The sequence below is a fragment of the Podarcis filfolensis genome, assembly GCF_964270895.1.
Source record: "Podarcis filfolensis genome assembly, chromosome: W".
Lineage (NCBI taxonomy): Eukaryota > Metazoa > Chordata > Lepidosauria > Squamata > Lacertidae > Podarcis > Podarcis filfolensis.
Genome location: NC_139619.1, coordinates 26,651,077 through 26,663,686, shown reverse-complemented (window position 1 = coordinate 26,663,686; position 12,610 = coordinate 26,651,077). Strand labels below are relative to the sequence as shown.

Sequence of the window (12,610 nt, the reverse complement as noted above, 5' to 3'; positions counted from 1 at the left end):
AATACTTTACTTCACAGTAAAGTTATATGCAGGACACTATTGATTTGGATCTTTTAAAAAGAAAAAAGAATAATTGAAAGGGACTAGGAGGGCTTTTGTTTGGGACCAACTTGAAGGCAAAGAATTGGCTTTACGCCCTCTAGAGGACTTGCGAATAGTTTCAGCAACAAGTGGAGCTTAAAACTTGAGAACTTTTGTCCGACAGCTTAAGAGTGTGGGAATGACCTTGAGTGAAAGATTTTGTTATGGCAGATGGTAAAGAGAAAGAGGACTCACAAGAAACAACCTTGAGATCTGGCAGACAATACAAAGTCGATCTTTCTATGCAAAGAAGGGCTTCTGTATCAGGAGCCTCTGGAACTGCAGCTGTCTCAAAGGCAAAAGTGAAAATAATGTCTTCAGAAGAAGCATTTGCTAAGGTATTGGGGAAAATAAATGACTCTTTGGAGGAACTAAAAAAGCAAGGCGCAGAAACTAGAGTACAAGTTGCTGAAACAAATAAGAAAATTGAAGAAATCTCTGGGAAAATTGATTTAAATACAAAAAGTATAACTGACCTTGGGAACAAAGTGAACTCTAATGCAGAAGCAATTGGGAAATTATTGGAGGATTCATCTACAACACGAAAGATAGCTGAGGAAGCTAAAGAAATTGCAACTGCTGCCGAGGAAAAGTTCCCACCGGTGTACAGGAAACTAGATGAGTACGAGCTGGCACTCTCTATGCAAGATATGCAACGCAAGGAGAGGAACCTAAGGATCAGACTTGTGCCGGAAAAGGAAGGAGACAACTTGGTGGATTACTTGACAAAAGAATTCTCTGACTTTTGGAAGCAGGAGCTGGATAAGGAAGAATTTAAGATAGAGAGTGCATTTAGACTGGGTATAAGGCAGAGGAAGAACAGACCCAGAGATTGCTTAATAACTTTAAGATCAAAGGAGGAGAGAGATAAAATACTGAACCTGCATTACCAAACAACCCTTCAAATTGAAGATTTTCATATTGAGATTTTTAAAGATATTCCCAAAAGTATTTTGGATGCAAGAGGATTCTACAAGGACTTGGTGACGCTGCTGAAAAGAAACTACATACCATTCAGGTGGGAGTTTCCTCAAGGCTTGTCTTTTAAATATAAGGGGAAGAAAAGAAGAATAAAGACAGTGAGTGATAAAGACAAGTTTTTAGGAGAACACGAAGAAGACCTACAGAAAGAGACGTTTCCAGGACAAGGGCATCCTTCAAGCAAGGGATCATTAGACACGGATACGGAATCACCGACAAAATAGGAACAACAACTGGGAGCTGTAGGAGGAAAGAGTAAATAGCCCCATCATGGCTCTGCAACTTTTAACCTGGAATTGTAACGGTTTAAATATTCCCAGAAAAAGAAAAAATATATTTCATGCTTTAAAGAAAGACCAATTGGACTTGATTTGTCTACAAGAGACCCATGTGACAAGAGCACATAGGAAACTATTAATAAATAAAAGATTGGGACAAGAATTTATATCTTCAGACAGAGTAAAAAAGAGAGGAGTGGTGATCTACGCAAAGGAAAATTTGCAACCGAAACAAATTTTTAAAGATGACCAAGGAAGATATTTGGCAATTGAAATTCAATCTCAAGGAGAAAAGTTTTTGATAGTGGGAATCTATGCACCAAATGAAGGGAAAGCTGAATTCTTTAAGAAGTTGCATGAAACTTTGATGGACTACATGGATTACAATTTAATTATGATGGGAGACATGAATGGAGTAGTTTCAACAAATATGGACAAAGCACAAAGACAGGTAGTTACAAAAGACGGAAGACTACCAAAAACTTTCTTTGAAATGACTGACAATATGGACTTGATTGACATTTGGAGAACAAAACACCCATTAGAAAGAGAGGGAACCTTCTTTTCTGAAGCCAAAATGACATGGACACGGATTGACCAAATTTGGGTGGCTAGCAGTATGGCGCCGAACATAAAGAAAGTGGAAATCTGCCCAAAAACCTTCTCCGACCACAACGCAGTAAAGATGGTGATGAAGCAAACAACAACTGGTTCCTTCAGATGGAGAATGAATGACACCTTATTTAGAGGAGAGGAGATTTGTAAGAAGGCCCAAAAAACTTTGAAAGATTATTTTGAAATTAACTTAAGGACTAAAGTAGAAAAAAGAATAGTATGGGACGCAAGTAAAGCCGTGATGAGAGGGTTTTTGATACAACAAAATACACTAAAGAAAAGAAAGCAAAATGAGAGGAAAGAGAAAATCTTGGAAAAGATAAAAGAAGGGGAAAGGAAACTAAGATTGAAGCCAAAATCGCAAGAGATTTTAAGAGAAATTAAATTATATCAAACACAATATATGGAACTGATGAATCAAGAAATAGAATGGAAAATTAAACAAATGAGACAAAAGACTTTTGAATCTGCAGATAAATGTGGCAAGTTATTGGCTTGGCAAATAAAGAAGAGACAAAAACTCAACACGGTAACAAACATAGAAGTGGAAGGAAAGAACATATGTAACCCAGCGGAAATTAGGAACTGCTTTCAGAGCTATTTTAGACAACTGTACACACAAGGGCCGCAGAAAGAAACGGACATACAACAATTCCTCGAGAAAAATGGGCTGAAAAAGATTTCGCAGGAAAGTAAGACAATTTTGAACCAGGAGATATCAGCACAAGAAATAGAAGATGCCATTCGAAGCATGACGTTGGGCAAATCTCCTGGACCGGATGGACTGACTTCCAAATATTACAAAGTTTTGAAGGAAGGGTTGATACAACCTTTGAAGGAAGTCTGTAACGAGATTATGGAGGGGAGAAGGGCACCCGACACGTGGAGGGAGGCTTATATCACACTTATACCAAAGACAGAGACTGAAAAGACCCAACTTAAGAACTACCGACCCATCTCGCTACTAAATGTGGATTACAAAATCTTTGCTGATATTTTAGCAAAGAGATTGAAAAGAGTTTTGATGGAGGAGATTCATGGGGACCAAGCGGGCTTTCTCCCGAAAAGGCATTTGTCGGATAACGTAAGGAATATAATTGACATTTTGGAGAAGTTGGAAGTGAATATAAACACTAAGGCTGTTTTGATATTTGTGGATGCCGAGAAAGCCTTTGACAATATATCTTGGAGTTTTATGTTGAAGAACCTCCGGGGGATGGGGGTAGGCCAAGGGTTTGAAAATGGTATAGGTGCAATATACTCTGAACAGAAAGCAAAATTAATTGTAAATAATGTGGTTACAGAAGAGTTCAAGATTGAAAAAGGGACACGTCAGGGGTGCCCTATCTCCCCACTACTTTTTATATCGGTCTTGGAGGTTTTGCTTAATATGATTAGGAGGGACCAGTTGGTCAAGGGGATTCAGGTCGGAGCTAAACAATATAAACTGAGAGCATTTGCAGATGACCTAGTACTTACATTACAAGAGCCAGAAGCTAGCACGAAAAGAGTTTTGGAAACAATCCAAGAGTTTGGTCAAATGGCAGGATTTAAATTGAACAAGTTAAAGACTAAGGTATTGGAGAAAAATTTAACACAGGTTGAAAAAGAAAGGTTTCAGAATGAGACAGGGTTGACTGCGGTTAAAAAAGTGAAATATTTGGGTATAAATATGACAGCTAAGAATGTGAACCTATTTAAAGATAATTATGAAAAAACTTGGACAGAAGTGAAAAAAGATTTGGAGATTTGGTCAAATTTGAAGCTTTCCTTGTTAGGTCGAATTGCAGTTATAAAAATGAATGTATTGCCAAGAATGTTGTTTTTGTTCCAAGCATTACAAATAATGGAAAAAATGGACTGTTTCAAGAAGTGGCAAAAAGATATATCTAAATTTGTCTGGCAGGGCAAGAAGCCCAGAATTAAATTTAAGATATTAACGGATTCAAAGGAAAGAGGGGGGTTTGCCCTGCCAGACTTTAAACTGTACTATGAAGCGGCAGCTTTCTGCTGGCTAAAAGATTGGCTGCTTCTTGAAAATACAGACATTTTGGATTTGGAAGGTTTTAACAATATTTTTGGGTGGCATGCATATTTGTGGTATGACAAGGTTAAAGCGCATAAAAGTTTTAAAAACCATATTGTCAGAAAAGCACTATTAAATGTCTGGACCAGATATAAAGATTTGCTGGAAAACAAAACTCCAAGGTGGCTGTCGCCAATGGAAGCTAAGGCAGTTAAAAAGTTAAATATGGAGTCGAAGTGGCCAAGATACTGGGAAATTTTGGAAAAGGAAGGGGACAAACTGAGATTGCAGAGTTTTGAGAAACTAAAAGGGAAGGTGAGAGATTGGTTGCACTATCACCAAATAAATGAAGCGTTTAAATTGGACAGTAAAATTGGCTTCCAGGTGGAAAAATCAAAATTGGAGACTGAATTGTTAGAATCCAGTACTAAGAATTTGTCAAAAATGTACAATTTACTGCTGAAATGGAATACACAAGATGAAACGGTTAAATCAACTATGATTAAATGGGCTCAGGACATTGGTCATAATATTTTGTTTGCGGATTGGGAAAAGTTGTGGACCACCGGGATGAAATTTACGGCATGTAATGCCTTAAGAGAAAATATTATGAAAATGATCTATAGGTGGTACATAACCCCAGTCAAGCTTGCAAAGATTTACCATTTGCCTGATAATAAATGTTGGAAATGTAAAGAAAAAGAAGGTACATTTTTTCACCTTTGGTGGACGTGCCCGAAGATTAAGGCATTCTGGGAAATGATCTATAATGAACTTAAAAAGGTATTTAAATATACCTTCCCTAAGAAACCAGAGGCCTTTCTCTTGGGTATTGTCGGCCAAGGGGTGTTAAGGACGGATATAATTTTCTTTATGTATGCTACAACAGCAGCTAGAATACTCATTGCAAAGTACTGGAAGACACAAGATCTACCCACACTGGAAGAATGGCAGATGAAGGTGATTGACTACATGGGCTTGGCAGAAATGACGAGCAGAATCCGAAACCAGGGAAGAGAAGCAGCGGAAGAGGAATGGAAAAAGTTCAAGGATTATCTAAAGAAATATTATAAAATTAATGATAGTTAGAATGATGTTGGACTGGAAAGTAAATGGTTACTATTAGTAATGGTTAAGACAAGGAGAATAAGGAAGATTAGCTTAAATTTAAATTAAAATAAGGGAAGATTTGCTGAGTAAGTGATTAGAACCTGGAATACAGAAAAGGGAGGCATGAGGAAGTCGGGGAAGAAAGGTTTAAGAAATTAAGATATGAAATGGTACTCGTTTTTTTTTTCGTTTTTTTGTTTTGTTTTTGTTTTTGTTTGTTTATGTATTTGTTGTATTTATGTTATGTTTGTGTGGTTATAAAAACTGCTTAATAAAAAATATTTAAAAAAACAAAAAAACAAAAATGCTCTCTGAGTATGCCCAGTGGAACTGTTTACGGGATCACCTCTCCTGGTATGCCCCGCAGAGGTCCTTAAGGTCCATGAATAATCATAGTTTAGAGGTCCTGGGTGTGGGATGTGAAACACAAGAGCAGTCAAGTACAACATTCCTAGAGTGAACATGTTTACACATGGGGAGGGATGTTTGTCCAGCCAGCAGGTAAACTTCCTGTTTCCTTCTGGGCTGGGACAGACTTCCTCTGCATATGACTAGAGGTGGGTGTGGCCTCACCTGTGCAGGTAATGACAAAAGCACAGGGCAGGGCAGCCATCTCTCTCTCTTTCACCACATGCATCGAAGACACAACATCTACTAAGCCAAAGATGCCCTCTTGGCTTCCCAAGAGAGGACAAAGGGACTGTCTTCTTAAGAGATAGATTCCAAGTGTATGTTACTTCATTAAGCTAAGTCTGCCTTCTGGGATCTGAATGTGAACAGAATGTGAGTAAACTCTTTTTATACTTTTGTAAAAGACTGTGTCGTCTCTTCTATTTTATGAGGGAATAAGGCGAAATTACCAGAACAGTTATTATAGAGGCTTTAGCGAGCCTGAGCAAACGCTGCCGTTGCAAACTTAAAATAAAGGGGAATGTGTTACTCTGCTGAAATTGGGGAACTTGTTAACACAAGTTGGATAAGGATATAATCAGACAATATATCCTCTCCTGCATCCCTGAACATTCCCACACTGGGCCCTAAGGAAGTCAGATTATCCTCCACCAGGGCCAGGGCCTTCTCAGTGATGGCTCCGACCTGGTGGAATGTTCTGTCCCATGAGACCAGGGCCCTGCAGGATTTAATTCCTTCCGCAGGGCCTGTAAAACAGAGCTATTCCACCTCGCTCTCAATTTGAACTTAGCCTAATCTTTTATTCCCCTTTCTTCACTCCCCCTCCCCTTTTTATGAAGATTACCTGCTCTGGGATCCCACAGCTCATTCTCCCCTGGTCTCCTCGCTGGCCCAAATAGGACTAACTCAGCCAGCTAGCCCTGGTGATCATCTAATGTTTGTTGGATGGATTTCCCCCCCCCCCCAATTGATTTTTGAATTCTGAGTTTATTGTTATTCACGTTTTATACTGTATTTTAAGCTGTTTTTTGTTGCCTCAATTAAGTACTTTAAATTTGTTGTTAGCCGCCCTGAGCCCGGTTTTCTGAACTGGGAAGGGTGGGGTATAAATAAAAATTTATTATTATTATTATAGCTCTCGCTTTAGTACAGTAAATATGCCAGACCTTCCAGAGCAGAGCCTATGATTCTGAGGAACTCACGGTGAACCCGACACAGATGAAGCTCGGGTGCAGGAGGGAGAAGACTGTACCACCTGAGGCCCTTCTTCGTTTGCCCCCTCCACTGGAGACCTGGAGAGCTGCAGTAGGAGAACGGGCCTTTTCAGTGGTGGCTCCCCGCTTGCTGAACGCTCTCCCCAGGGAGGCTCGGCTGTCGCCTCCAATACATATCTGCGGCGCCTGGCGAAAATGTTTTACTTCAGCCAGGCATTCAGCCAATTAACATTCTGTGTCCTTTTAAATGTGTTTAGATAGCTAGCTCTGCTCCTTGTCTCAAAACCCAGTTCCCTCTGGCGCTCTTTGGGACACAAGGGGGGCAACTGGGAAAGCAGCAGGGTGGAATCGGGAGACCTGAATATGTGTGAGAGTGTATCCCACTACACATGTACCAAAGCATTATGATCATCAACTCTGCTCTGGGAAGGGTGACTGTAACCATTTTTGCATCCTTTATCACGGGTATCTGAAGGACTGTTCAAGGAACAGCAACACTGCAAAGGGGAGACCAACCTGGCCCCATCCGTGGGCCAGTCAGGAAGCAACTGCTCCAACACTTGCTTTCCTCTGCCTTCCTCCTTGTTTATTTCTTTTGTGCCATGTCTCTCTGGTGGTGAGTCTGTGGGCATAGACTGTTTTTGTCTTTACAGCTGATAGACACTTTGGGGCCCTTTGTAAGATGATAGTGATACTATTAGTAATCATAAATCCATTTAATTTCCCTCTGATTTCACAGTTAACATTCTCTCTGTCTTTCAATCATTTTATTTGTGTGCTGCCTTTCCAAAGTTAAAACCATATTCAAGGCAGCTTACAACATGTAAAAAAACCCACACAATTACAAACATTCCAAAGTAGTCATAAATAATAAACAACAACAACAACAATCTCTAAACAATACCACAACCCAAGAGTCATGTCCCCATATGCATCTGATGAAGAAGCTTATACCATGTTAATTTTTTTGGTCTTAGCAGTTCAGGAAAATGGAAATCTGCTTCATACCTAGGCAGAACTTTGGTTCACCTGACTCAACACTGCCTGTATGGACTGGCAGCAGAGCTCACGGGCAGGGGTCATTCCCAGCGCTACTTAGAAAAGCTGGAGATCGAACATGTGGCTTTTAAAATAAAATAATAGTTTCCACGTTTGGATGTTTGCTTATTATAAAGTACCTGTTGTAAATTATCACAGTTTGGAACTACATGCAGAAGACCACACATCGCACCAGGAGTGAAATCATATCATATCATATCATATCCACATGAGGCAGCTCGGAAATGGAAGAGGGAGACGTTTGAGCAAAGCAGGGATGGAGCAACGGTGAGAGGAGGAGGGAAATGTGGCACAACCGGGGAGAGTTTCAGGGCTGAGCAGGGACAATAACCGGAGCACCCTGGACCCAAGCACTTGATAGCAAAGGGTACAACTCCCATCACCCCTAACCAGTCCGGTGGCCATGCTGACTGGGGCAGAGGAGAATTGGGAAGCCAGGGACCCCTTTGGGGACCACAGCTCCAATATAATTAGCATCTAATCAAGCTGTCCCATTCTGGCCCCCACCATCGCCACCTCCCTGACTCCTATCAAGGAGGGGCGACAAGCACCCAAAACTCTGAGGTCCAGCTCCGAGGGCCTTCTGGCAGTTCCCTCACTGCGAGAAGTGAAGCTACAGGGAACCAGGCAGAGGGCCTTCTCGGTAGTGGCGCCTGCCCTGTGGAACACCCCCCCATCAGGAGATCAGTAATTATATAACATTTAGGAAACATCTGAAGGCAACCCTGTATAGGGAAGCTCTGTAAGGTGTAATGTTTTACTGTGTTTTACTATTTTTTATATATATATATACTGAAAGCCACCCACAGAGTGGCTGGGGCAACCCAATTAAATGGGCGGAGTAAAAATATTTTTTTCTTATTATTATTCCAATTCCATCACATCACATCACCATCACCACCTCCACATAAGAAGAAGAACCACATTATATTGTGATTATTTTAAATAAAGCACATTTCCGCAAGTCATTTTGTCTTGTGAACTTCTGCACGCCGCCGATGACGTCACAACCTCAGGCAATTAAATAAAAAGATCTTCGACTCAGAACAGGGGGGGCGGCTCAGCTCCAGGGATGAATCCCTAGAAGAGGTGGCCTCACCCTGGGGAAAGGGAGCCTCAAGAGCGCGCCTCTTCTCAGAATGCAAGATGGGCACGGTTCTTCAGTTGGCTCCACTGCCCAGACCCCCTCGCTTCAGCCCCGGCACCTGTCTGCAGATACCCCATGCCCTGTCATATTCTGCCTCCTGGAATCTAACCTTCAGCCAGGATGTTAAACTGCAAGAACCACGGGGGGGGGGGGGAGCAGTGCCGGCTTACCACACATTGTTAATTCTGAATTTCAGATTGTTGTAAGTCGCCCTGGGACCTACTGGTGAAGAGTGAGCAATACATTTAATAATTCTAATTATAATTCTGAAGTGTAAGTGAAGGAATACACTTTTTCCAGCGAGAGACTGAGACAGGGTGGCAGATGTTTCTTAAGACTAGAGTTTCTCACAGGGCCTAACTGGCAACCCACCCACCCCCGCAAGGCGCTTAGGGCATTATCAGACCCCAGGGAAAGCGCATCTCCCTTTCGCTGGTGGTGAGGGTGGGGGCGGCCGGGCCTTCAAGCTGGAGCTGCCGATTCCCCCCCCACACACACACACACATGATGGGGGGCACCTCCGGAAGTTTGAAGAGACTCCATGGACCTTGCCCTTCCTTTGTGGGAGCCTCACGACAAATGTGACAGACATACCCCGAGACACATCCTGGTAAACTGAGGCTTCCGTCTTTGGGCCTCTCCCTCCCCCACCTTCCTTGATCCTACCATTAAGGTGGGAATCTCAAAAGCACCGTCTCAAAACAAGCAAGCAAGCAAGCAAAAACACCTTTAGAGACAGCAAGGGAGGACGGGGAAACTGGAAAGAAACTAAACCGAACTGAACGAAGAAAAACAGAATAATGTCTTCCCAAATAAATAAATCCACAAAGCAGAAAAATGACCAAGAACAGACATTTTTATTTTATTTTTTTTAATTATTATTAATAATAATAATACCCCGCCCATCTGGCTGAGTTTCCCCAGCCACTCTGGGCAGCTCCCAATGGAGTGTTAAAAACAATACAGCATTAAATATTAAAAACTTCCCTAAACGGGGCTGCCTTCAGATGTCTTTTAAAAATAAGATAGCTGCTTATTTCCTTGACATCTAATGGGAGGGCGTTCCACAGGGCGGGCGCCACTACCGAGAAGGCCCTCTGCCTGGTTCCCTGTAACCTCACTTTAAAGGGATGCCCTTGCTGGGTGCCATCATTTGGTGGGGGGGGGGGTGGAGGGCAATATTCGCCTCATCCCCCCCCCATTTCTCCCTAACCCTTCTCGCACCCACCGCTTGCAAAGCGGCCCTTCCCAGCAGGGGCCCCCGCCGAGCACCGTCCTCTGGCGGCCTCCGGAGACCCTGTTTGGCGCAAACCCGTTCCTGGAGAGAAGGACGGAGCGGGCCAGCCGGGTCTGGTCCTGAGCACCACTAGGCCTTTTGCACAGAAGGGCCGAGTGCAGCGCTCCGGGGCTCCATTTGGTTCACCCCCTCGACTCCAGGGAAAGAGGCGCGCAGGGTCCTCGGGCGTCTTTCGCGCAGCCATATATTTTCCCGCGCCTAAAAATATACAAGGCACTTTCTTGGAAAATAATTGCCATCACATCCACACCCCGACGTGCACATGCTGCTCACCGGAAAGCGTCCCCAGATCCCCAACCGCCAAACGCTCCCCTAGGTTCAGTTTTTTAATAATATTAACTGCTAAGACTTGCGGCTCCCCAAAAGACGAATCTCCTTCATTGAATCACCTTTTGAGAACTCCAGACCGGGATGCATTTTCCCGGACACATTTCCTGATCGAGTCGCCCGCAAACCAGTCGATTTCGTTTATTCCGGAAGCATTTTATTCATTCTCAGATAAGATTTCCAAAGAATTCCTACCGCGCATTTTTCGAAAAGAGTTTTAGGGACGAAAAGGCCGCGCAGGGGAAGCATTTGCCCCCCGGCCCCCACCCCCTCCCCGGAGCAGACTTAGGGAACGTATCGCTCCTGAATGGGAGTGACATCAAATCGGCGTTACATGCGATTTTGGGCGCCGGATCACGGACTCCTTAAAACTCGCGATCCGTAAAATCGGGGTTCGAAGAGAAGTGATAAACATTCGCAGTCCTCCTGTGGCCTCTAAAATATCACAAATGATCGAAAACAAAACCCCCAAAGGAACTGAGGCCGTATTGTGGGTTCTACAGGGCGAGCGTTGTGGGGCTGCGCTACAGAGATGGGCCCGAGAAAATTAAGATGAGTGACGGCTTCTACAGGTCGAAATATGTACCGGGATTTTCAACAGAATATGGGAAAGGTTCTGGGGTTAATGAAATACTGTTCTGAAGCGCTGGGTAATCCAGAGTTCGATGTGGATGGCTTGGTGCTTAAGAAAAATATATTTAACAATAATTTTGGAGCTATTTTAATCAATATAATGATTTGCATTTATGTTGCTAATATTAGTAGCATGGCTTAATTTTAATGATTATTTTTAATAATACTGAAGCAGTTATCACTATTTCATATAACCATGAAGTAGTGATAGCGATAATAATTCAAATTTTGTTTGCATCCTAACTATTTCATTTTCAATCCTGTACTCACCGTTTTGCCCTGCAAATATTTGTAAACCCCATCCCTAGCCGAGAGATGAACCTCTTTTAAATACGCACGTCCAGCGTCATGTATTAAAATACGCCACCATAATTTTCTGCACTGACGGTTTTGCTCTGGGGTGTTTTAGGGCGCTGCAGTTAAGAAGCCCAGGGCGATAGCCAATTTTCAATGCGGCATTTATTATGATAATCCCATCCGGGGGTCATTATTCAGTCGGCGGGTGGAGCGGAGTTCATTGGGGAAGGGGGAGCCTGCATTTTTTTAAAAGAAGGGCATCCGACCCCACAAGCCCACGCTGCTGCCCTGAAACATTTTTGGGGGTTCAAATTTGGGGATCCCTGATCTCAAACCTCTTCCCTCTCTCCTTCCTAAGAAGAAGACCACTAAGCCCCTTTCTCGACTGCGGAAGGCAGTCCCGAGCGGGTCGCTGTCCCTCGACGGCCGGCCCTTACCTTGCAACTCTCGCAGGTGAGCAGTCCGTAATGGTAACCGGATACCTTGTCCTCGCAGACTGGGCAAAGCTCGTCCAGATCATCGTCGTAGGAGCAATCCATCATCTCCTTTGAAAGTAGGAGAGCCGGGCAGCGTCTGAGCCTTAATCGGCGGTGATGGTGGCGGCGGGTCCGGGACCTAAGGGCGGACTGGCAGCGGCACCGACCGACCGACCGATGGGCAGGGGAGGGCAGCCGCCTTTATAACTGGGCGGGGAGGCTGCGCTAGCCCAGTCTCTTCCACCGCCTCTTGAGGTGGGGGTGGGCGGGAGTAAGAAGCGCCCAGCCGAGGAAGGAGGGCGCTGGGGAGTGGAGAGTTAGGGCTCCATTATACCCATGGGGTGGGGCGTCGGGAGTCAGAACCCCCACCCACCCGATGGGGGCAGTGCTCCCCCCCACCGCGGCCTTTTGAGCAGATCTCCGCTTGCCCCACCTCCTGGCGCAGCCCGACGACGAAACGTCCCATCCTCATCAGCCCAGCTGGAGACTGGCTTCCATGCACTTGAGGCCCCGACGGGCCGCACTGGCTACTCAGGAGCAACAGTGGAGGCGAAAGGGCTACATTGGCTCTCAGTACCTTTCCAAGCACAATTCAAAGTGCTGGTGCTGACCCTTAAAGCCCTAAACGGCCTCCGTCCAGGATATCTGAAGGAGTGTC

General features: G+C 44.0%; 1 protein-coding gene across 1 annotated transcript in view; it reads right to left on the bottom strand.

Moving 5' to 3' along the window:
* The window catches only part of LOC310753718 (steroidogenic factor 1-like), a gene marked incomplete at its 3' end in the record, with an annotated part of 48,806 nt that extends 36,676 nt beyond the window's left edge, over positions 1–12,130 (bottom strand). The window contains exon 1 of the mRNA XM_083595067.1: positions 11,914–12,130. Within this exon, the coding sequence (XP_083451193.1) occupies positions 11,914–12,018 (105 nt within the window). The 5' untranslated portion in view covers positions 12,019–12,130. The remainder of the gene's footprint in view (positions 1–11,913) is intronic.
* Positions 12,131–12,610: the final 480 nt, after the last annotated feature.